At 36.1% G+C, this 25,222-nt stretch overlaps 2 protein-coding genes across 3 annotated transcripts in view; one reads left to right on the forward strand and one right to left on the reverse strand.

Moving 5' to 3' along the window:
* Positions 1-4,659, reverse strand: part of LOC306849022 (acyl-CoA-binding domain-containing protein 6-like) — a 41,193-nt gene extending 36,534 nt beyond the window's left edge. The window contains exons 1-4 of one of the 2 annotated variants that reach the window (XM_079383860.1): positions 4,210-4,659; positions 3,697-3,761; positions 3,297-3,393; positions 1,219-1,298 (exon numbers count right to left, since the gene is read on the reverse strand). In XM_079383860.1, the coding sequence (XP_079239986.1) occupies positions 1,219-1,298; positions 3,297-3,393; positions 3,697-3,761; positions 4,210-4,485 (518 nt within the window). In that variant the 5' untranslated portion in view covers positions 4,486-4,659. The remainder of the gene's footprint in view (positions 1-1,218; positions 1,299-3,296; positions 3,394-3,696; positions 3,762-4,209) is intronic. The other variant, XM_079383861.1, reaches the window with a different exon arrangement.
* Positions 4,660-5,936: 1,277 nt separating this feature from the next.
* The window catches only part of LOC306849249 (xenotropic and polytropic retrovirus receptor 1 homolog), an 85,826-nt gene continuing 66,540 nt past the window's right edge, over positions 5,937-25,222 (forward strand). Inside the window, exons 1-2 of the mRNA XM_079384143.1 lie at positions 5,937-6,337; positions 12,373-12,424. Coding sequence (XP_079240269.1) covers positions 6,269-6,337; positions 12,373-12,424 — 121 coding nt within the window. The 5' untranslated portion in view covers positions 5,937-6,268. The remainder of the gene's footprint in view (positions 6,338-12,372; positions 12,425-25,222) is intronic.

Here is a 25,222-nt window from a genome sequence, read left to right on the forward strand (position 1 = left end):
TTCAAATATTAAAAAACAGATATTACAATATAACAAACAACTCTTTAATACACAGCATGAGTCTTTTAATACTCACCAGCCCATGCTTAAGAGATCCTAAAAATGAAAAATCTGTCATTTTTTACTCACCAAACATTTCCTATTGATTTCCATTGTATTTCTGTACATATAATGGAAGTCAGTGGGAACCTGAAACTTTTTTGGTTACCAAAATATCATGTTACATGAAGAAAGTCAAACAGGTTTAAACAACATTAGGGTGAGTAAATGATGACAGAATTTTCATTTAGGGGTGAACTATTCCTTTAACACCTTGTCCAAAAAAGCACTACCCTCAAAATAGCCTCAAACTATTCTGAAACTGACACCTCTGCTCCCATCAATCAGATCAGATCAATCTGATTCATTTCTCTCCAAGGCGTCCTCACAGAACAACTCATCCATCATGCATTCTTCAGAGGAGAAAGATTCCTCATTCTTGACTCCTCCAAAAGCACAGGGTTATGCAACTCATCAGCTGTTGTTTCCTAAGTGAGTTTAAGCTAAAAAATAAAACAATTAGATGGCCTTGGAGTTACAGGTCGTCTGGTTTAGCAATCGGGCAATGCAGAAGCCATTAAGACTCTCTAATCAAATGCTAACGAGAGGTTTGAAGGAGGGCTCTCAATCACCGAGCTTGGAAATTGGAAAGCAGCGAAGCAGTCTGCATGGCAGTCTGATTGGGTCACGCCCAAAATGGGCCGCTCAGCGAGCGACAAATGGGAGGAGAGGAGGGGGAACGGGATGTTAATTGCCTCTTTGCTTTTCCGTCCCCAATGAACGACTCACATTCTCCTGGGACACGTCAACTTGGGGAATGAACCCCTGTTGCATTGATACTTCCATATATTTCTTTTATTCATCCATGCCTGGATCCATTTTACATTCTTATCATCGATATAATCATAAAAAAAGTCATTAAACTCTACCGCTTCCTGAGGCCTCTTCACCCCCTATGCATGCATACTAATACTGTTAATTTAAGAGGTAAAACCATGTGAATTCAACCCTTAATTTGTCTTGTTAAACAGAAGAAGCAACGGGGCGTCTGGTATATGGGAGTTCCATGAGCAAGAAAATGAATTATGCCACACTGATGCAAGAGTGATCACTGGATCAAATAAAAAAACTGAAGGAAATTATAATACAATCATCATATTCATAAGCAGGATTTGTTACCTTATCTTTTCCTCTTGGTATAGAGAGCTAACCACTGGCCCGCCAAATCCAGTTCGCTTCTCTCCTCTTCGCTCTGACGACTGAAAGAAAGACACAAATTATGGCACACACAAAGAAGAAACAGGAAACTTTCATAATGCCCGCAAATGAAGCCAAGAGATCCATTTTAAGGTTTTAAAGGAGTAGTTCACCCAAAAATGAATATTTCATTGAAATGTACAATCAAAGATGTAGATGAGTTTGTTTCTTCATCTGAACAGGTTTGAAGAAGCACTTGCTCATCAGTGGATCATTTGCAGTGAATGGGTGCCGCCATGATGAGAGTTAAAACAGCTGATAAAAACATCACAAGTAATCCACACAACGCCAGTCCATCAATTAATGTCTTGTGAAGTGAAAAACTGCGTTTGTAAGAATCTCCTGATTCAAACAAAACAACTTGAGAATGCAATATTATGGATAGAGGACTCATATTTTAACTAAAGCAACAAATTATAGTTAAAAACATCTTAATATGTATTTGTTTATAACAAACACTTAACTGATTACCTACGTTAATTGTGGATAATGGTGATGTTTTTAAATCAGCTCTTTGGATCCATTTGGATGCAATAATGTGCAAGTGATGTAATGTTAAATTTCTTGATGAGGAAACAAACTCATCTGCATGTTTGGATGGCCTGAGGGTGAATAAATTTATAGTAGATTTTAAATGTCAAAAACATGACAGAAAACTGGCAGGACGCTGCACGTGTTACTAAACTTGTGCTAGACAGGTTTTGTATTTTTTACCTTGTTATATTCCCTTTTCTTCCCTTTTTCAGACACAACAGCATTGATTTGGCAACAGCAAGAGAGAGCGCACAAAGGAGGAATAGATTAATATTGCCTTGTGCAGCCAGCCAGCTCTATTATACAGCAATTTTAATTCAATGACTTAAAAATATTACCGTTTCGAGCAGAAAAGTGCTGCATCTGCACTTCTGTTTGAATAGTAGGCTTGTATTAAAATACCGTAAATTCGTGCACTTTTCTTTTGTTCCTCCACAGCAGGTGCACATAACAACAGAAGTGCACAGGAGGTCAGGAACAAGCTATTGTCTCTCCTCCCTCCCCGGCTCTTTCTCTCCATCTCATAATGGAGCTTCCTGCCCTCTTTTAACACACTAACGCAATCAGTTCATTCTGTAAGGTGGGGAATTTGTTTATGTGCTTTTGTGCCGGTCTGGATGGCAGTCAGATTGTGTTACCTGCAGCAGTATCAGTGAAAGGGATGTGTCCGCTTTGACATGGGGATTATGGGTAAAAAGCAATAAGGCAGAGGAAAGGGAGATATGGAAAGTATACAAAAGCAAAAGAGAAAGGAAGAGAGTAAAGCTAGAGAAAATTAAGCTTAAAAGGAAAGGATTTGAGTTAAACTTGACTCAAAATATATTTGGATATTATTTTATTTATAGCTGTATAATTAGTTTCTTTCTCTTTTATTACACAGACAGTAGAGAGTGACAGGAAATTTACACATTGCAGGTTGGTCTTAAACCTGCATCACTCACATAAGCACCATGACTCAATGGAGCTTTGCAATAGCAAGATAAAGGTTTTGCATAGGAACTGCATTATTCCTGAGGAATTTTATAACGAACATGAATCATCTACAGCTCCAATAGAAAAGTAGCAACTCTATTTCTGATATCTTTTGAGCATTATTCTCAACATCTATTTCAGAACAACTGCACAATCAGAGACTGCCCTCTTCTGGACATGTAATTCAGTAACATACAGAACAATGCCTATAGTTTACCAAAAGACAAATCCACTTACAATAAGTATAGTGTAATTGTAAAAACATACTAATTAATGTTACGCTTAATCTAAAAAGCAAAAAAAAAAAAAAAAGACAAGTGAAAATCTCTCCAAAACAATATAATTCACAACTGTTTTCAATCATTTGTCTGGGGGGACTGGAACTTGTGAATATCAACAGATAGTAAATCAAACTATTTAACTGCAAAAGAGAAAGAAAAATCTTGTTTTACATCCCATCATGCAATGGCCCCTACTGTAGGTTTAATCCTTACCTTCTGGCTGCCTTCTGGATCCAGGGCCCGTACACAGGACACATACTCCTGCATGGCCTGCTCCGCACTCATGTCCCCCATCTGTTTCCATGCTGACCTGTGAACAGGAAGCACTCTGTTGGATTTTAAAAACTTTTTTTTTCTTTGCTCCCAAAAAGCTCATGTTATTGGACACAAATTGAATTTACATTTACATTCATTTATTGAGCAGTCGATTTTATCCAAAGACTTACAGTTACGGAAAACCGCTAGCAATTTGTCATAAGAGCCAACAATTTTGATAGTACTAATCAAGAACTGATTAGAGTTCTGAAGACATCAGATGTCACCATCAACAATGCAATGTCCAAATCAAAATTCAAGATTTATCAAGAAATGCATGGCTTGTTAAGAGACTTACCATTTTCTCTGACCCTCGAAATCGAAGAAACCAGGTTTTGGTGTATTGCACTTTCCAACTTTGACCTGTCAAACATAAGTTTATTAATATATTTATGGTTTACTTAATAATAACAAATGTTCAAATAACTCAAATGTCAAATATTTTAGACTATAAACCAATCTAAACTTGACACAAAATAGATCTGGATATTTTGTTATTTATAGGCAGAGTGGATCTTTATTAATTACTTATAATTCATCTTTTTTTTTTTTATTAACACACAGCAGAGAGTGACAGAAAATGTATTGGAGAGAGAAAAAGGCAATACATCAGGGACATAAACCTGCATCACTCACATAAGCACCACAACTAATAACTAATATATTTAATACTTACTTAATAATAATTACTGTCCAGTCTTAAATAAATAAAAGTAAGTAAAATACCAGACAATCTCCAAGTTTAGTATCGTGTTTGCAGGTGATCTCCTATTAATATATCATCAGTCCAGTATAAGACGGCTGGGTTTACCTGTTTGAACCTGGCGTACAGATACAGCAGCTGCTCTCTACCGGCTGTCTGGACGAGATCTCTGACCCGGTCCGCTGCCGCCTCAAATTCATTCTCTAGACCGGCTCCTTCTAATCGAAGCGATGTATCCCCAGCACCACAATCAAATTTCCCTAATCCGAAATCTGAATCTGAATCGGATCCTCCACCGAGCGGCTCTCCGGTGTCAGGCCGGGCTGGATCAGTCCCGGAGCCCGTCGCTGAGTCGGGGGAGGAGGACGGAGATCTAGACGCCATTGAAGACAATTAAGATACCTTATAGGGGTAATCAACAGTATTTTACCTTAATTAATATTAAGTTATAATAAAAACAGCGCAGGCAGTTGACTGCTTCAGTACGTTATCCGTAATCCGATTCAGTCGGACTTGTTTTGAGAATTGGTCCGTGAATGGTACGCCACAATAATAAGCACGAGTGCGTCCTGCGACTACTGCTAACAGTTCCAGCGGTTTTAGGTCCTACCAGTTTTATAGTTGACGCATGACGTGTGGAATAGAATACTGCTACCGCACTAGAACTTTTATTCGCATTGTCTATTAAATCCATAGATACATATCTATGATTAAATCTCTCACTTTATATTCTGCTATATTATATTACCATACACTATATTACTACTATCATATTTAGCTATCGTTTCAAAACTTTGAAAGAATTTCAACTTAAAATGTAATTTACATGATATGGTTAGCAACAAATATTCTTATTTGCTCTTTTCTTGATATTATTTTATCATTTAACATTGATTTATGCGCATATTTTTGCAATGCAGACATTGGCCACGTGATGGCACACAACTCATATTTTCCTGAGCGAATCCCGATATAACGGTCCCACTTCTATTTTATTCCTGTTCAACAGCGTGCTATGCCCCTTTCTTATTTCCTCTCCCTTTTTCATATTTCTGACTAAATGCTCAGAGGGACTGAATTTGATTTTTTCTTACATTTCCTTGCTCATTTCTGGCTTGGAGTGTAGTAGTAGTCCAAAATGTTTTATTTACACCTCCCTGTGTTGCCCAGAAGCTGTAAGTGCCACCCTGGTGCTCTAAAATATACCAACATAAAGCAGGAATGCAGGCCTCTTAAATCAGGTCTCTATGGCCTTGAGTCAGCAAGCAATCTATCAGTTAAATGTAAGAAAGCAGATTCTACATAAACTAGAGTAAAGGGCTCAGATGGACTGCTGGATGGCTAAATAACTTTTTTTTTTTTTTTTTTTTTTTTATAAATAAACCACTGCCATTGGGCCTATGTGTATAAATTATATGATTTTTGCATATTGTATCTACATATTATGTCATAAGCATTCATTTTTTTTTATAACAAATAAAAATAATTAGTAATGTCTAACAATTACTTTTGCAATACTTCAACTAAAAGCTTTACTGTTAGCTAGCTACTTGTTTCCTTCTGGCCTGTAAAAATCATTCTAGACCAGATAGGCTACATACATTTGACGACACAGTAAAAATATCGAAATAGTAATAAATGGCGTCAAACATTATTACAGATTATATACAATATTATGCTTATTATAAAACATAATTGTTTTAAGAAAAATCAATAGAAAATGTACATTAATAACAAAAAGTATTATGTACTTTTAAATATTCTAAATATTAAGACAAAAAGCATGATAAGATTAATGACAAACAGCTATTTGGAAAAGCTCCTCACGGCGCGCTGTGACGCACTGATGCGCGCGGATGGAGGACAACAGCTACTTCTTCAGACGCACAGAGTCACTCCCAGAGACGCCCGACCGGGGCTGTAGCGCTGTCATTTAGGCACCTGTTTTGGGAAGTAGAAGGAGGTTACTTGTAGTCCCTTTTTGTTTCAGTTTGAACGGGGTAATATGTGGGACCGGGGAATAGTGGACTGTGAAAGACCGGACAGGATTTAGACAACGCGCGCGGCTCTGTAACTTAGTGACAGAAATAACAAAAGCCCCAAAAGAAGACGCTGCCCGACCCGAGGACATTATTATAGTCCGACTGTGGATATCTGCTCCGCCAGCATGAAGTTTGCGGAGCACCTGTCTGCCCATATTACTCCAGAATGGAGGAAACAGTATATTCAGTACGAGGTAAGAGATTTATGTATTTTACTTGATGCATGTAGTCCGTCGTTGCGTGCCAGAGACTGTGAAGCTACTCGGCGGTACCAGTAGGCTATGAGCAAAACTTCAGCGGGTTATTTGATTTGAACAGTTTGTAATTGTGCAGATTGTGCGAGCTATGCATTATTGTTTAAAGGCTTAAGTTAAATGATCTATTTTTTTTTTGTAAACCGGATCAGACCTAACTTGAAACAATAATGTGTCTGGAAAATAAATTGCTAAATGTTTTTTTATTTATTCATTTAGTTTAGTTAGTTATTTTATTTATTTATTCGTTTATTTTTTGCAGTTTTCCATTGAAGCATGCTATATGATAGCCTACTAATATAGTATGCATCATATACATAATTTGTTCTTTGACATTTATTAATGAGGGAAGCATTGGCAGCTTTTATATGCAGACTTTTTTATGTTTAAATGTATTTATTAGTATTTTCCTTTTTTATATTTCAGTTCATAGTGATTTTATTCTTGTTTCTTGACACTCACAATCAGTGCATCTGGAGCATTGTCAAACACCTGCCTGCACATTTGGGACAAAGAAGGAGAAATCACCTTAAAAATCTGTATATTATATTCTGTTTTAATATAACAGAATTATAAAGTTATATTACGTAAACTCACCTAAATTCTTTCTTAAGTTTTTTTTTCTTTTTTGGGATTAAGCCAGAAAGGTCATTTGATGTAATTAGTCTGCTCACCCACTTTATATCTGCAGCAATTAATTTGCTGAGGGTCGGAGTTCAAATGATTTCTGCAGTAAAATCTTTTTTTATTTTTTATTTTGAATGAACAAGGCTTGATACAACAGCATATAATATATACAATAGCCATGATTTCTTATTGTTCTTATTAAATATATAATATTGCATGAAAGCAATATCATGAAATATATTTATACATTTCCACTATATAAGGTAGGTTTAAAATGCACTTCCTTTTCTTCATTTATGAAAGGTTTAACAAAGCTGCAGTCCATGGCTTCCAAGGTTTTCATCCACCATTAGTTTTATGAATTATAAACAAAGGAAAGAGCTCTGAGAGATTCATGGTATATCCATCACTAAATATAACATGCACCACTATCAAGCCTCTGCTTCAGTAGAATGTAATTCAACTTAAAATAAAGTGTAATTAGGAAAACTTTCTCAGTTAAAATTAAGACCTTTAAGAATTACTTGTGTTAAGAAATTATTGTTATTATATAGAGTATGTTTAATTATTTTTTATGCTGTTTTATTGACCTCTAAACAGTAGATGGAAAAATGTTGGACTGCTCATTCAAACTGTTGAATAATGAATGTTTTTAAGAATGATTTTAATCGTATGTTGGTTTATTTATTGTTTCTGTGCTGTGAAATTATTGACTGCACCCTTAGACAATAAATCAATGTTATTTGTTGTGTGATGGTGGATGGACAGAGCTTCAGCGTCCGTCTTGGCGCAAAGGAGGAGAAATCCTTTGTCTGGAGCACTGAATCCGTAATCAGACGCAGAACCCAGACAAACATGAACTGTTGGAAAAACTGTAAACAAAACGTATTAATCCAAGAAAATTGCAGTGATTGCTTATAAAGAATCACGGCAGTAATCTTTTGTTTTTACATAGCTTGGCAGATTGATTAATATCAGACCATTTAATAGAAAATAGATGCATCTGTTGCAGATATTCTCAGGTGCTTTAGTGAATTCTGCCTCTATATCTGTTGCATCTAAGATTGATTGGGTGGACTTTCATTGTCAAACCTCAGTTACTAGCCGCATGTGCCAATTTGCATGTGCAAATGGACTGCAGTGAGATTCCAGCTTGATCTGTCAAGGACAAGACAAAGGACTCAAGGAAAATTTTTAATTCATAATGATCAACCTGCCATTTGATACTACCTGGGAATGTTATATGGCTCTGCGAGCTGTAGTTACACCGTTTACATGACAGAGATATGATTAGCAATATCCTTTCCAGCACTGTACAGCCTTATCAATGAACTGTCTGATTCTATTCTTTACATGCATTGATAGATTGTGCAGAAGTGGGAGTCTAGCTCTGATTTTCTCTTGACAAGATGAAGACGAACATCTTTTTTCAGCTACATTCAATATAATATGATCCATAGCAGCTCTGTCTTACGGAGTGTATTCCAAAGAAAAGCAGAATTTATTATTGTTTGGTCATTGAAGTCCCTCTGTGAGCAGTTAAGTCATGATTACTAGATGGACTCGGTCTCTGCTCATCTATTGCTTTGCTGCCTGTGGCTGACAGTGCCATAGAAAGTCAATGGGAAGCAGCCCCACAGGCTCTACGCAATAAAACTGAGTCCATAAACTGATTTTAGGAGGTTTAAAAAAAAAATTTCTTAAGAAAGCGACAAGCTTCTTTAATCCTTTCCTTAAAACTTTGAGCAATGCAACATGTGTATTGTTTAATATTTTAAATAACATCTTAACAACAAATGACCTTGAAAATATTATGACACATTGAGTGATTTACATGCTAAAATGGAAAGAAGATTGCAATAATAGAAGGGTGAAAGAAGATTTAGAGGAACATAATTATGATTGTCAATTGTACAATCATTATATATACTGTATTTAGCAGTATCATGTTATAGTTGAAACGACTTCATCAGGAGATTCATCTAATGTCAATACTGATTATTTTAATGTGCTCGTTCATTTTTTCTTAATTATAGAAAAGCAATACCACTCTCCACCAGAGAAAATATGAGTGGTGGAGGATGGTGAAGTATATTTAACACATGTTCACTTTTGTGTGAATGGTAAGGTGTTGTGGGTGGTTGCTAGGGTGTTGATATGCATTTCCTAAGTGTTCTAAAAGTACTTGTTATTAGGGTTTTCTGGGAGGTTGCTACATGGGTGATTCTATCCAGTTGCTAAAGTCTTCTGAGTGGTTTTCTGTGTGGTTGCTATGTTGTTCTTGGCAGTTTCTTAGTTGTTGCTGTGCAGTTACTAAATTTTCTGAGAGGTTCTTAGTGTTTTGCTATGTGGTTGCTACTCTGCTCTAGGCATTGGAAATGTTAGGCTTTTGCAGAGTGCAAAATGAGAAGAGTCAACCAAGTATTTGTGATCCCTAATAAGGGCTTGGATCCTTCCTTTTAGGGGTGGGTGACATGACCAAACTCTTATATGAGTAATTATGAGTAATTTTACTTCACCATAACAATATATATAATAATATAGTTATTTTTGCTTTAAACACAGTCTTTAAATAAGGATATGACCAAAATCTTATTTCACAATAGGAGTAAATTTATTTCACAGTAACAATATATTTCACAATATAGTTATTTTTGCTTTAAATAAGGTCTTTATTATATCACAATTTTTGATACCATTAACATTTTATAATTCTTGTCACCAGTGACAATATCACAAATGCAAGTAAACTGAAGACAACTGTTTGCGATTAAATAAGAATAAGAAACTAGTTACAAGCAATAGGACAAAAAATTACAGTAGAACAAATAAGAAATGCTACATACACTGCATAATCAAATGTATAACAACACTGTATATTCTTCACTGTGTAAATTAAATATATATATTATCCTTACTAGAGTTACAAAAGAGATATAGTCGAGAGCAGTGACAGATTTTCTCTTTTGTTGTTTGATTAACATGAATGACAGACAGCAGGAATATTCGACTGCTGTAACTTTAAGAGCTGCCCGGATCCAATACAGTGTTAAATGTTTGTTTTTCTTTTTTCAGCTGTTTGCTTTCACTTAAGACCTAAATTACTGTGTTAATGATGATGCTTTGAAAGAGCCATTTTGACATAAAATTGTGTGTATTTAACCGTTTAAGGCCTATAAAGCAGCAAAAATAAAAATCTTTTCAATACTCCCACGTCCTATGAGCACCATCTTCATGTGCGCGTGCCTCTCAGACAGCACGTGCATATAGCGAATTGAGTTATCATTCACTGTTGATTGCATTTCAACTGCTTAAAATCACTTGTTTTTAAACCAGAATGCTAAAAATCGTGCTGTTTCACATCACGTGAGTGTGAAACAGCAATAAGAACGATAGTCCAAAATCTCTACCAGTTGATAAATTTCTACTGGTTAATTATGTTTACCGCTATATCACCCACCCCTACTTCCTTTAATGTACATCTGTAAGATTAATTTAACCTCTTTTATTGTCATCTGGGTGAAAATATTATTCCAATCATTTGAAGTAAAATTCATGTGTGTAGCACAACAGAACGAATCAGGTTTTGGGGGGCAATTTTTTTTAACTTGAAGGATTGATAGGAATAAATCACTAAAACTAACAATGTAACCTTGAGCGATAGTTCTAGTGATACTTGCCTTACCAAATATATAATATATGTTGTTTTGAGCATGCATACAGTATATTTCTTCAAAGCAGCCGGTCTGCTTACTGGCTGGGATGTATGGATCTTGCTGGCTGACTTCACAACCTGCTGTTCACACATGCACTGACACACACTTACACACACAAACACATATACACACAGGGACTTGTGCTCCCTCTCCCACTGGGATGACATCTGCTGTCAGGCTCGCTGGATGCAAAGATCTGCCCAAACCTCACAGAGACGCATGCACATATTTCTGGAGGATGGGCAGATGTATAGTGTAAATGTATCCTGGTTACAGTCTTTGCTTGTATAACTTGAATACTCTATAGAGCACATCTAACCTTTGTGTCATCATCATCATTGCCATGGCAATGCCGCCATCTTGACGATTCTCTTATTTCATTTATTGATTGACACACCGACCAGGCTTTGACCTTGAGTGTGAGATTTGTTTATAGTGGAAAGAAGTGTTCACAGCATCTGGACAGCCCCATGTTAATTGGCTTTGGTTGGTGTTTAGCTTGAACGAAGGATGTCTGCTTAGCAAATAAATGTTCTTGATTGTGATTTTGTCTTTTTTTGTGTCTAGATATGCATTTCAATCTATGTATATTGACTGAGCACTTCCCTGCACTGACAGCAGCTTGTGTAGTAAATTGCCAGATAATGTTTCATCCCCTGTGTGCTAAATGTTTATGTTGACTACATCCGATAGATCTCATTTTATTATATAGAGAAGTGAGTCTGTAATCTTCCACTGTAGAAGTGTGTTTTGTCAGGTAAATAAAAAATGAGCTTGATAGACTAAATTAACTCATTGCATTCATGTAAAATATATTACATTCATTTCAATATATCAAATGATTTATTTTACATGACTAAAACCAGTTAATTTAATCCAAGCTAATTTTCATTTACCTGACAAAATTGGTCTATATTTTATGTATAATGTATTTTTTAATTTACATGCAGAATTTATAATGTATATTACTATGAATAATTTCAGGTCAGGTAGAAATGGATTTAATTGTCCTTAATATTGCAATTGCACTTTTTTAGCAAACATTTTGATATTTTAAAGGATACTTGTCAACTTTATAAAAAAAGTGAAAAGCATCTTAAAATGATGCATTATCTTCAAAACCTCCCTGAGTTTAAAAAAGTCAGTTTTGTTCTCGAATGAATGAAACTACACCAATTACTGAGATTAACCTTGCTGTCATGAAATCAAATGCATTCAAATTACTGAGACAGCCCTATAGGAGAATCTATCAAAGACCTTTGGGATGAAGTTATATGTTTCACAGCCAGAAGTATCTGGAAACAGACAATGCTGAATTGTCCGATGTTTTTCATTATCTGCAAGGTTAATGACATGCTAAGAGAAGTAGGTAACCATATTCCCAAAGAACTGAAAGTCACCATTTCACACAGAGTTTAATATTCATGTTTAAAGAAACAACATGGCCCTCATAACATGCTAGATGAATGTTTGAAGTAACCTCAATTAGTCTACATATTCAGCCAAGTCAACTCTCTTTGCCATGACAAGTTGCCTTAATAGGCTGTGTAAGACTTCGGTACATCATTGCCCTATTGACCTGCACCATAAGACTGTGATCTCATCATTACCGTATCTATTTTTCTGACACAGGCTTTCAAGGAGATGCTCTATGCGGCCCAGGACCAGGCCCCATCCATAGAAGGTAAGGAAACTCCCTTCTGAACACGTAACCAACCAAACCCTCTTTCCATTCTTTACTCGTTTCCACCACCATAGAATGAACTCCTACTATAAATAGAAGAAATTTCAGCACTGCTGCATCTCTCGCAAGACAGTGGGTCAGCTCGGCATAGCTATAATTAATACAGTACGTCAGATGTCCGCCGAGGCGTGAGGGTGACAGGGGAAATATTTTATCTGAGGCACTGTTGCAAAGAAGTAAACAGAGTTCTTGGATTTCAAGTCATTGAGTCTCAAAGTGACGCAGCGTTGATGTTGTTCTAGTGCTTTTAAATTAGTCTGTTACCTCTGATTTTCTATATGGTGATTGTTTCAAGGTGAATGTTTGGTTGGAGACATCAGTGATGAAGTTTTATGTCTTGGTTTCATGTGGCGTTTAATTACATGACAAAGCATAACACAACATGCTTTGCCGTGACATGAAATGATATGGTGCGACTATGAATTATAGTTTAAAGTGTCCTATGAGACAGTTGGATCATGAGCGACTGGACGTATGTTTTGCCAGAAACAAGACTGAGCAAGCCATTCATAACAGTGCCAGACACCTGAAGAAGGTCCACACAGTTTGGCATCCATCTCTTGGAGAACTAACAACAAACAGCCCTCAGGAGATTGTGTGTGTGTGTGTGTGTGTGTGTGTGTATAAGGTCCTGTCAAACTAAAGAAGAGATGTTCTTTCCAGTCAGTGCTTCTGTATGTCTCTGTCAGACTTTGTGTGTGCGTCTGGCAGGCCACTTTGACCTTGTTTTTGGAATTCAGGGTTTCGTTGAAGTGGGAAATGAAAGCAAAGTTGGCATGTCTGTTCCTCAGTATAACAGATTTATTGTGTTTAAAACGTTTTGGGTGGAAAAGAGGAAAATGCCTGAGCTGCATTTTAACTGGGTTTTGCTTACTGGCATACAAATACTTTTTCCTGTATGTAGTCACCCTGGTTTAACATTACTTCAATCCACAGGTTGCTTGTAACTGTGATTTACTCAATACAAACACATGAATTGTTGTTATTAGAGGTGATTTCTGTGGCAGGAACCTTATACTTAGGGTTAGACATTTGAACTTAAACTTAGTGATATAATTCATCCCACATATTTGCTCATGCAGCCTATTGCAGAGAGTGTGCTGTTACTTTTGTCAAATGGGTGAATAATTAGGCATGCGATAATCACCATATCGGTTACAGGCCAATATTACAGATTTTATTTAGTTTTTATTTTAGCGATATTGTATTTTTTAGTCAATATTGGTTATTGAAATATTAATGCTTATTTCACAATTTTTTATGTTTAGATTACCTTTGTTGTCATCTAACACTCACTTAAAGTTAATATTTAAAAACACCCATTATTTAATATCACCGTTAAATGTAATATTTATCATATCTCAAAATATATATTATATATTATTATACTGTACATTATAATATAATGTTGTAATGCATAAATACTCTTCTATTATTTAAAATGGCTGATTTTAGTTTTTTAGTATTTATTGAATTTTTTTTTTTATACAACATTTATAAAATTTTTAAAAGCAGTAATTTATCTGAAAATAATTACTGGCTTGTCGTATAAACCAGAATTTTTATATTGGTTCATCTCAAGACAAAAATACCGTAGACCTACACATAAGGTAAAGTATACTTTTAATTACTCAAGTTACATCCTAGGATCTGAATACTTTGGATGCAAGCGGTGATCCATTGAACAACAGTTGTGATATCATGTAACTACTGGATTAAGCTAGTTTAAGTCTTAATGATAATGTGGCCAGTATATGGTATTATAATCAATGCCAGTGTCTAGATCCAGCAGATAAGAATTAATCCATTAAGATCAATGGCTTTCTCGCTTTCCCAGCATTCAGTTGAAGCCCCACACAGTTTCCAGTATCAGTGCAGCTGTGGTGCCGTGGTCTCTTCTTTCTTTCAAAACCGCTTTGATGTCCCTCTGCAGGGAAAGTGGATTGATGGAAAATGAAAGGGAGGAAAATAGAGTAAAGGAATAGGCAGACTTATTGAAGCACCTGTCATGTGGTTTCTTGTCTATCAAAACTCTTAACATGATTTGTGAGGATTAACGCAGTAGTTTTTCACATATAGGTTTGCAATGTCAGAGTCTGTTGAAATCAAGTGATGATTTTATTAAATAAACCTCCAATGAAACGCTAATTACCACAGCTAGATTTATGAGGGAGTTTTTTTCCTTCACAGTCTGCGGAGTAAAAAAAAGAGGAGTTTTGATATTCTGTGAACACACTGGTGCCCCAGGGAGGCAATTTATTGGGTTATTACGGCCCTCTTTCTCTCTCTCTTTCTCTCTGGCCTGATCTGATATAGTCATATTGAAAGCTCAATATTGAGAGAGGGGCAGTTCAAAGTGTCAGCATTCCCTTACGCTGTCAGGAACACAGATTGGCTCAGTATGCTAACGTGTTCAGGCACGGAAATAAGCAGTTGAGGTCCCTAATGGGTCTGAGGTACGTGAGAGTTTTTATAAATTCTTTGAAAGACAGAGGATGAAAGATCACTGTAAACTTGCTGTAGACCCTTATGCAAGACCCTTTTTTTGTGCAAACCTAGTGTACCAACACTTAAATGCACTTTAAAAGGGAACCATGAAGAAACTCAGAATGTAAAGCAAGTTCAGTGATATACAAAAACAATACAAAAAATTATTTGGCTAATATTGTTGTTTATTTTCATTTTTCGGTTATTTGAGAAATGGTTCATTAGCTTAGCAGCATGCTAACATAATCAACTGTGAGCAGATTTGTGGCAAACAAAGCTCATTAGCATGTGTAAATATGAACTTGAGCCAGAGGGGTTTGCCAGGACTTTTTTTTTTTTTTTTTTTTTGTTGTAAGGGACAGGAATGGTTCGCACATGGTTACCTAAAGGTCATCTGACTCCCACTACAACATGATTCATAACATTGTAGTCCTGCCTCTCAGCCTAGCTTGCCAGTTTAACACTCTTCAGTTTAGATGTAATTGAGGTGAGTGCATTCAAATTGCCTTCGTGTGCGCTTTCCAAGACTTTTATGGATTTGGAGTCTCATGCGTTATTTAACCTGCACTGCGGACCTTTTGTCTGAGCCTAGAGATTTTAATTAAAGACGAGACAGCAGTGAAGGAAATATGAGCGCTAGCTTTCTTTTTTTGCTTGCTTAATTTCTTGCTTGCATGTATCTGTTTTGGCCAATTGAGATCTAGATGTAGATGCATCTTTATTGATCTTCATAGGAGGAATTGAATTGGACACAGCAGCAACACAAAAAACCACAGAAAATAAAATAAATTCTAAGAGTACCAACAAATATTAATATAAAACTTAAAATATGATATTAAGGCACGCATATGAAAGCTGGAAAATGCTTCCTCAACAGGCAGCATACGGAGGAAGGCAACATTGCACATCCGAATCCAATGACTGCAGCATAGATGCGTCCTTCGCTGTATATGATACACTATCCTGTGCAGTCAATTCTGTTACATTCAAGATAAAAAAATAAAAATGGCATATGAAAGTTGAGGTCAGTTTGATGTCATTTCTAGTGAGAAATTAGTAACCAAATCACCAAGGTTTTCTTGTAAATCACTAAGCTGCCTTAGGGCTAGTTCACACCGAACACGTTTTTTCATTCCACTGCACTACTTTTCCATTATTTTTCTATGTAAGCAAGGTAGATGGATGTGTTTGACTATGTCATGTCAATCTAAAAGCGCAGCACTCAAGTTAAAAGGAGTTCAATTTATTTTGGACACAGAGGGGCTGTGCGATATGACGATATATATCGGATGAACGAAATAAAGTCTATCGTTTCATATCATGTTCTATCGTTTATTTTGTGGTGTTCTAAAAATACATCGTTTACGGTAATACTTTTTCATAATTTGGATGACTGTGATCTTTACATGCCACCATGGGGCGTGAAGGGAAGACAGAACCAGGTGGAGAACGACCAGAACAAAACGAGGAGCTTGTTCCTAAACGAGGGACTACATCTGTAGCATGGACATGCGTTTTTAAGCACTGCAGTTTTAAAACAACCGATTTTAAGCCATTGAAACACAAACAACAGTAATATAAAACTGCGTGCGCAGTCTCCGTTTCTGTGTGAGAGGAGCGCGTTTTGTTTTTTTTGCCGCTTTATTGGCTTTGAACGTTTACATAAACACACTTATATGCTTCAGAATCCCCGTCTTTGCAAGTATCCTCATAAGCACAGTGATTTAGGTCTTAAGAGAGAGTAAACAGCTGAAAGAGAAAATGCATATGTAACAGTATATTGGATCCGGACTTCGGTCTTAAAGGGGAAGCTGTCCAGTATTCGTTCTGTCTGCCATTCATATTAATCATAGCACATTGCTAGAAAATCTCTCACTGCTCTTGACTAAATCACTTTTGTAACTTTAATAAGAAGAAATAAAAAAAATTATAATAATGATATATGTATATATATGTATAGATCTATACATAATACACGTGTTAATTATATCTATCATAGATAGATAGATAGATAGATAGATAGATAGATAGATATAATTAACACAGTGAAGACTGAATGTATGTAGCTTTTCTTATTTATTGTAGTTTTTTGTCCTATTGCTTGCAGTTAGTTTCTTATCCTTATTTCATCACTGACTGTTTATTTATCTTGAGTGAGCTTTTTTGTTTTTGTTTTTTTGGTCTCTTTTAAGGCTTGTATTAGTTTGATATTGACATTGGTGACAAGGATTATGAAAATTCTATGGTATCAAATATTTTAATATCTTAATCTTTTTAAAAGAAAAAAAATTACTATATCATGATATATATTGTTATCGTGATATAAAATTAGTTATATCGTGATATAAGATTTTGGTCCTATCGCCCACCCCTAAGACAATGTATATTAAGTCATGATATGAGATCAAGTGACAGTAAATTAAATTGATCATTACTTCAGATTTACAAACAATAACCACAGTAATAGACAAAAGTGAGTGCAATTTGTTCTTGTGAAAGTCAGGGGCATAGCAAGCCACCAGTGTAGAAATTTCTACATTCAATGATACTTGATTATATTTTATTACGGAGTGTTATTGTGTATGACCACACTGAAAATTGTGGAAAACTGTGGCAGTCTGGTACAGCTGCTCAGCCACTTATTTTGGTTAGGAACTGTGTACTTAAACAGTATGACGCTGTACGACTGACATAACATTACCATCCACAGTTTTTTCTCTTTTATATACTGACGTTATTTCAGCTTGTCATATAGAAATCACTTTTCACAATACAGGCAGTTCCAGAATCAAATAAATAAAATCAAGTCTGTATATTTCTCATGAGTCTCTTCATGCATTTTGAAATCTCTCTTTTTTTATGTTTCTGTCTTTGTATGGACAGATTCAGGACCCATTCCCATTGACTCCTCCAGCCTTTCAAGGTTTAATGATGCTGAATCAATACCGGCAGAAAAGCAATCGTGTGCATCATCTTCTACTCTATAGGTTAAGCTCCTGGTTGGCTGGCTGCTCGGGCACACCTCCAGTAATCCAATAGAGCGAGAGAGATGAGATGGAATGATCTTCCTTGTTGGAATGAACACAGGGACATAAGAAAGCATCTAGTATAGAGTCCTGCTCTGTATAGAACAAGAAACAGGGGAACTGGGTGACCTTGAAACTTGTATCTGTAGGTCACACACTCCTTGCAAAGTTTTGTTAGAGACAACTGCATTTAAATGATCTTTCTACAGTGTAAAAAATGCTAGTCATTTTTACAGAACAAAAACTTAAAATGCTACTGTAAAATATTTAACTGGTATATTACCGTACCATATCCACCTTAGTTTTAACGTAAGGTGAGTGCGGCCATTTGGAACTTGACCGTGCTAAGTTCCCAGTGTCGTTGACTTCCAGTTGTTTTACCTGAACAAAAACAGTCTGTTATGCTGCTTGATATTTCTGTTATTTAATTCTTAATTATAAACCCACTGCTTCATAGCACAAATAATGTTTAATGTTTTTAATGTTTACTGCACTCTAATGAATAGGATGTCTCGCACAAAATAGCTTACTTCCATGGTGCAAAATAAGGTGAATATTGTGAAAAAATGTAAATGGTCGAACAATGTATTATATATACAATATATATTATTTTTTTTACTGATTATAGCAGGATGTATTTGACTGTTTTGTATGTGTGTGTTGTACATTACGCTCCCACAGCTCATTTAAAGCTGAGTATGGCTCTTGTCATGGGGAGCTGTGAACAGCTTGTTGCCCACTGAGAGAGCAGCCAGCGTAATTAGTGTTTGGGGCTCGTTCTGATCAAAGAGCAGCAAACGGTATCATTCTCTTACTTCCACTTTGAGTCTGGACACTGTTCACACGCACACACACAAGTTATGATAAACCTTGGTTGTCTGGTTCATAGTTTTTTTTAAATTATCCATTTATATTATTCAGGCACACTTTATTCACAAATGATTCCGTGCACATTTATTAAAACAGATCAGACCATATTTACCTTTCATTCTGCTTTTTGTTTGCTAATTAATCAGGTTTGAATCAGCCGTTTTAGAGACCATCTGGACTACCTACGATTCCTAAAAGAACATTTGAATACAAGGTTCATGTAACCCAATTAATTAAAGCCATTGCATAAATAATAATGGCATTTTCATTCTCTCAGCTCTTCTGCAGTGGAAGTTTATTTTCAGTTTTGTGTCCCTCCATCCTGTTTTAGACTGCTGTTTTGACAGACATGTGGTGGCTCATTTTAAGTGTAGGAGGTCTTGTTGTTGTTGTTGTTATTCGGCACACGTGTGGAGGTGCCGAGTCTCTCATTAGCACAGATTCCGATCGGGGAGCTTTGGGAGTGCGCTGTTCCTGGTTGTGCTGGCCCAAGGACACGAGGCCAGGCAGGGGCCATGTTCAAGGGGGCCGCTAGCTTGGCAGAATCAGCACGGCGCCAACCCCCCCAGTACTCTGCATTATTGATGGGCTTCTTCACAAGCTGCCACTCAGATGTGGAGCTCGATGCTAATTGTGCACTAGCTAGGTTGTTTTTACTTCCTTCTTGGTGGAGAAACAAAAACACTGTGATGAATAAATAAAAAAACATTTTTAATTGTTATAAATATCAATACAAAAGTATATTTGTTATAATAAATGTAGTGAATTTGTTCTGTTTGTGAAAAGCATTTATGCTAGGGATATTTGTAAGGTGGATAAACATATATTAGTGCAGATCAAATGTTATGTGCGTAAATTAACTTGCATTTTCAATGTGTTTAACTTCAATGGAAATTCAGTGGGAATTTCAGAATATTCAGTGGGAAATAATGTAGAGCAGTACATGATTTATTTATCTGGATTTGATTTGATAAATCAAATTTATTTTTATATTTTATTTTATTTTAGAGAAATTCAGGGGGATAAAGGTGCATTTTTCAGAGAAATTCAGTAGGAAATTCAGTTTATTTATTTTATTTTAGTTGTCTCTTTGTTTTTGTCTTGTTTATTTTATCTTGTTTATAATATTTTTCTTTATTTATGTGCACTGATAAATCTTGTGCAATAAAACCATGAACACTTAAGGAAATGTAGGCATGCAGGAAAGTGAAATTTAGACGTAGGAAAGTGAATAGTCAATTTTGATTTCATGTTGCCTTTTAATAATGCCATGAGCTTTTAAACTAAAAGCATTGAGATGAGCAAAAAATGGGTGCATTTAAGTGAAATGAAAGCTTGCAAAAACGGTTGCTGAGGGACAGGTATTTTAAGGAAAAAACAGAGTCAGCAAAAAGAGTACAGTAAGATATTACAAATCTCTTCCTCCTGTACTGGAGTGAAACATTTCAGAACAGGACAGGATGGTTTGAAATCTGCTATTGACAGCCTAAACTAGCGCACAGACTGACAGCCAACAGAGATAGAGTCAGGTGGACTGTAGGAGAATCCCACATCTCATGTTAAATGCAGTTGCCTCAGCTACAGTAGCTTAGAGCAGTGAACCCCAAATCCAGGAGAGATGAAAGTCTATCCATTATTCATCTGTGAATTACATCTAGGCCGAACAGTGTGGGGGATTGTCAGGAGTAGAGGAAGAACAGGGGGAGGGGAGGACAGGAGGTTATGGGAGGCAGTGGGAGTCAAGGTCTTATTTGACAATGTGCACTTAAGCTTTTATGGGGAAGTCATGGCCTAATGGTTAGAGAGTCGGACTCGTAATCCAAAGGTTGTGGGTTCGAGTCTTGGGCCGGCAGGGATTGTAGGTGGGGGGAGTGAATGTCCAGCGCTCTCTCCACCCTCAATACCACGACTGAGGTGCCCTTGAGCAAGGCACCGAACCCCCAACTGCTCCCTGGGCGCTGCAGCATAAAAAATGTCTGCTCCGGGTGTATGTTCACGGTGTGTGTGTGTTCACTGCTGTGTGTGTGCACGCGTGATGGGTTAAATGCAGAGCACAAATTCCGGGCATGGGTCACCATACTTGGCAGTATGTCACTTCACTTTTTTTCACTTCACTTACACATCTAAGACAGCACATGATGGATGCACATATGACTCGCTGTTTCAATATCCAGAAGCCGCAGAATGTTAGCCATAAAGATAAATGGAAAAATATGTTATTAAAAGAGTTAGCACATACTTATTCTTACAGTAAATGCAGTGTAAACAGTAAATGATTTGAGACATTGCTTGATGTGTAGCGTAAAAACGATAGATTCACTGCAGTATCTTGAAAAGCAAAGAATAGAATTGTAACTTGTATTATCAAACATTTTCATTTTGGCCACTATGACACATTGACATTTAGCAGGTTATGTCTTCCCTTTGTAAATGAGCCGTGGAATATATACTTTAGTTTTTTTTTAAACAGACAGTTGAGTTTATTAATTTTCTATTGATGTCATATGGGAATAGAGACATAAGCTGCTCTGTAATGTTTGTTTTGTCAAACACATTCCCTTTCATTTATATGCACAAACACATGCGGGTACAGTGTCTAAGGGAGGAGGTCGAAAGGAAACTATAGGAGGCGGCTGTGATACCATATGCTCAGGTATTTCAAATTTCTGCCACGCATTCAAAAGCACGTTTTCCTCTTGTTTTGGTGTCTTAGCCTTGTGATCTCTTGTTTTATACACTACTGTTCAAATGTTTGGGGTCAGTAAGATTTTTTTTGAAAGAAGTCTCGTACATTTGTTTTTGACCACTAATACCATAAGTAAAATAAAATATTATTACAATTTAAAATGAGTTTTTTTCTGTCTCAATATATTTTAAAATCTAATTATTTCTGTGATGACACAACTGAATTTTCCAGTTTTTAGTGTCACATGATCCTTCAGAAATCATTCTAATATGCTGATTTGCTGCTCAAGAAACAATTCTTGTTATTAATGTTGAGAACGTTTGTGCTGCCTATGTTTTTGTGGAATTAAAAAAATATATTTTAAATAAAAAATAAATATAATACATTTTTCAGTATTCTTTGATTAATAGGAAGTTCAAAAAAATAGCATTTTAGCATTTATTTAAAATGGAAATCTTTCAGAACCTTATAAATATATTTACTGTAATCTTTGATCAGTTTAATGCATCCTTGCGAAATAAAAGCATTTTTTTTTCTTTTGAATTGTAGTGTCTGTTCACAAAAAATATAAGGAAACTAAAATTGTTTTAACATACCTTGGAGCTGTTCACACAGGTTAGTTGGTAAAGTTACATAAAAGGTATATATACATATGACCTTGCTTAGGAACTTTCCATTTGATAGGAATAATCGATTGTAGTTTGTTGAGCTATATTTCAAAAAGCAAACTTAATATACAGACTGTTTCCATCCCTTTAAGGTCATCCTGGGACATCCTTACTCCTTCATGCTACCAAAAAAAACAGACCATATCCATCAGCATCTCCACTTACACTTTGATAGCTGCAATCTGACTGGTTGATCTGTGTCTCTCTAGTGTGTCTCTGCAGAACAGATTGTGTTGCTGAGAGGTCTGCTGTCTTCAACACGCTCATCTTTAATCTATATTCTAATGGACTTTCTCTCTGGGGAGTTTACAGGTGCCAACACCCCCATAGCAATGTGAGAAAATTGAGCAGATCTATACAGGACGTTCTGCAAGTGCTGAAATACGAGGGTAGTTTTACATTTTGATGGGATGTTGTGGCTAACATTAGATTTAAAAAAATCTTTTGTAGTCTAATTGTGTTTCTCAGAGGATTACTGGTTTCCTGTTAGTCATCGTGTTTATGCAATTTTGTCACCTTGGCCTATTTGCCTTTTTTATCATGAACCCATTTTTTTTTTTATAGGGGCTAAATTTATCCTAGTGCCTTTGTGTGCCAAAGCAGGTGGGTTTATTTTGAGTGTGGCCCCTCTGGGTCATTGTGTGTGTGTATTGTGATTGTGTGTGTGTGTGTGTGTGTATATTCCCATGTTGACTTGGATCCTTTTATGCCGTACTGTAGCCCAGAGCAAAGTACAGACTGGAGATACTCTGTTGACATTGACAGGCATTGGTTGACATTATAGGAAGAAGGAAGAGTCCTGGAGCCCATTTCTTTACACTTGAACAACCACCATGCACTTCTCGTTAGCCAAGTCTATGACATGAAGATCACAAAAACAGCCCTCCCATTTAATTGACATGAAATGATCATCATTGTATTTAAGCACTGAAATAAACAGGGTATTATCTTTAAAGAAATGTTTTTTCTCCAGGAGCCTTCAGATATAAATCATATAGGAGCTCTCTGAAAAGCCAGACACTCTGAGGGAAATGGTTATATGAATTATTGATAGTTATTGTTCCCGGTCTGCTTGATTTATATTAAATGATAAATTATTCACAAAGGAGAAGATGTGAGATGCAAGCCCACCTCAGCATTTTAACCCTGATTTTATTGGATTGGAAATTAAATAAAAACTACACAACTGTCATATTAAGTAAATGAAGCTTTTTATTATCTTATTTTATTACGATTTATATAATGATTATGATGAATAGTCAAGTCAAGTCACCTTTATTTATATAGTGCTTTTTACATTGCAAATTGTGTCAAAGCACTGCACAATATCAAAAAGGAAAATAATGTGTCAATAAGTTTAAATAGTGTCTTTGCAATCAGGTCGACGATATCGCTGGAAATGAAGCGTCCCCAACTAAGCAAGCCAGAGGCGACAGCGGCAAGGAACCAAAACTCCATCGGTGACAGAATGGAGAAAAAATAAATAAATAAATAAATAGCTCTGATGAATGTATGTAAATCACCTACAGCTCAACAGACCAGGATTATTTTTTTTAGGGCACGAGTTATATTGTTCATATATATTATTGATAGATCACCTCAACATCTGCTGGTAAAGCTTTTAGAGAGTGACTGTGTAATTCTTTGAGCGAGAATGCAGTGATTATCCACAATTTACGTTCTCGCCTGAGGATGCATGCATATTTCAGCACATCCACGTCTTGCGGGTAATGTATTCGAGATGAGTATTAATAATCACCAATTACCACTGTAACCTAATTGTAATCCAACACTAGAGTCTCTCACGCTTCGTACAGATGGCCCACGTAAGCCCTGGGGAAGAAATGATGGAGACAGAGGGAGGAAGTAGACGGGAGTTGGAGAAGTAGATAAAAGGAGAGATTTGATGATAAGACGAGTGGAGGCGAGGTTAGCGATATGAAGAGATTCATGTAATATACTTTCATTAGCAACATACGCTCAGCTTCATTGTGTTTACCACATAACCAGCCTGTAGCTTCCCAGTGTCTTTATTAGACAAGATTTCATAGATTATATTTTTTAGATGATTGGGGGTGAACTACTGAATAAATCATCTACCTGCTTACTTACCTATGGAAGCATATGTGTAGCTAAATTCAATTTGAAATGTAATATGCAAAATGGCAATGCAATTTGTAAAATGGCAATGTATTTATGTATTTAAATATACATTTTCCCATTCATATGCAACATTTAGTGCAAAATGAAAATTCAGTTATATCATTTAAATTTGCCATTTTCTACACTAGTTTTAATATGCAAATTAAAAACATATTTTAAAGCTTTATAAGTTGCAAAATTAAAATGTATTACCCAAATTGATTAGATATGTTTAACATGTCCAAGCAAAAACTGTAGCAAAATTATCATTTGAATGCTGTTTTACCTAAATGCATTTAGACTTAAGGGTAGGACACATGGGATTGCATTTTCATTGTGATACCGCAGGATAATTGAAAATGCATTCTGAGCTAAAGGTGCAGCAAAAGAGTAGCAAAATGGTGATTTAAATGTCTTCTTAAATGCATTAACACTTACATACATGACATTTCAATTGCATTTTCATGAAATACCCTGCAATGAATATAGTTTAAGTCATTGTGGATTTAAAAATGCATTCTGAGCCAAGCACGCCCCCGAGCTGTCAATCATTACATCAAGGCGGGGCTCGGCAACAGGACGCACGATAGGTCAATATTCACCATTAACCAAACACTTTTCACCTACCTCAACATCTCTCACCGTTTACACTCGGATTGATGCACATAACCAAACAGACAGTGCTTTTCTACACTTATTTACTACCTTACATTATATTTCATTACTCTTTATTACTCTTTTCTATTTTTAATCCGTAAAATAGTGCGTGTTCCATGGCACCTAAAGAGGGACGTGCAGAGAGTTCCTCAGGGGCAGAGACTCAAATGTAAAAAAAAGAAAAGAAAAAGGGGCAATGTAA

Source organism: Barbus barbus (assembly GCF_936440315.1).
Source record: "Barbus barbus genome assembly, chromosome: 29".
Lineage (NCBI taxonomy): Eukaryota > Metazoa > Chordata > Actinopteri > Cypriniformes > Cyprinidae > Barbus > Barbus barbus.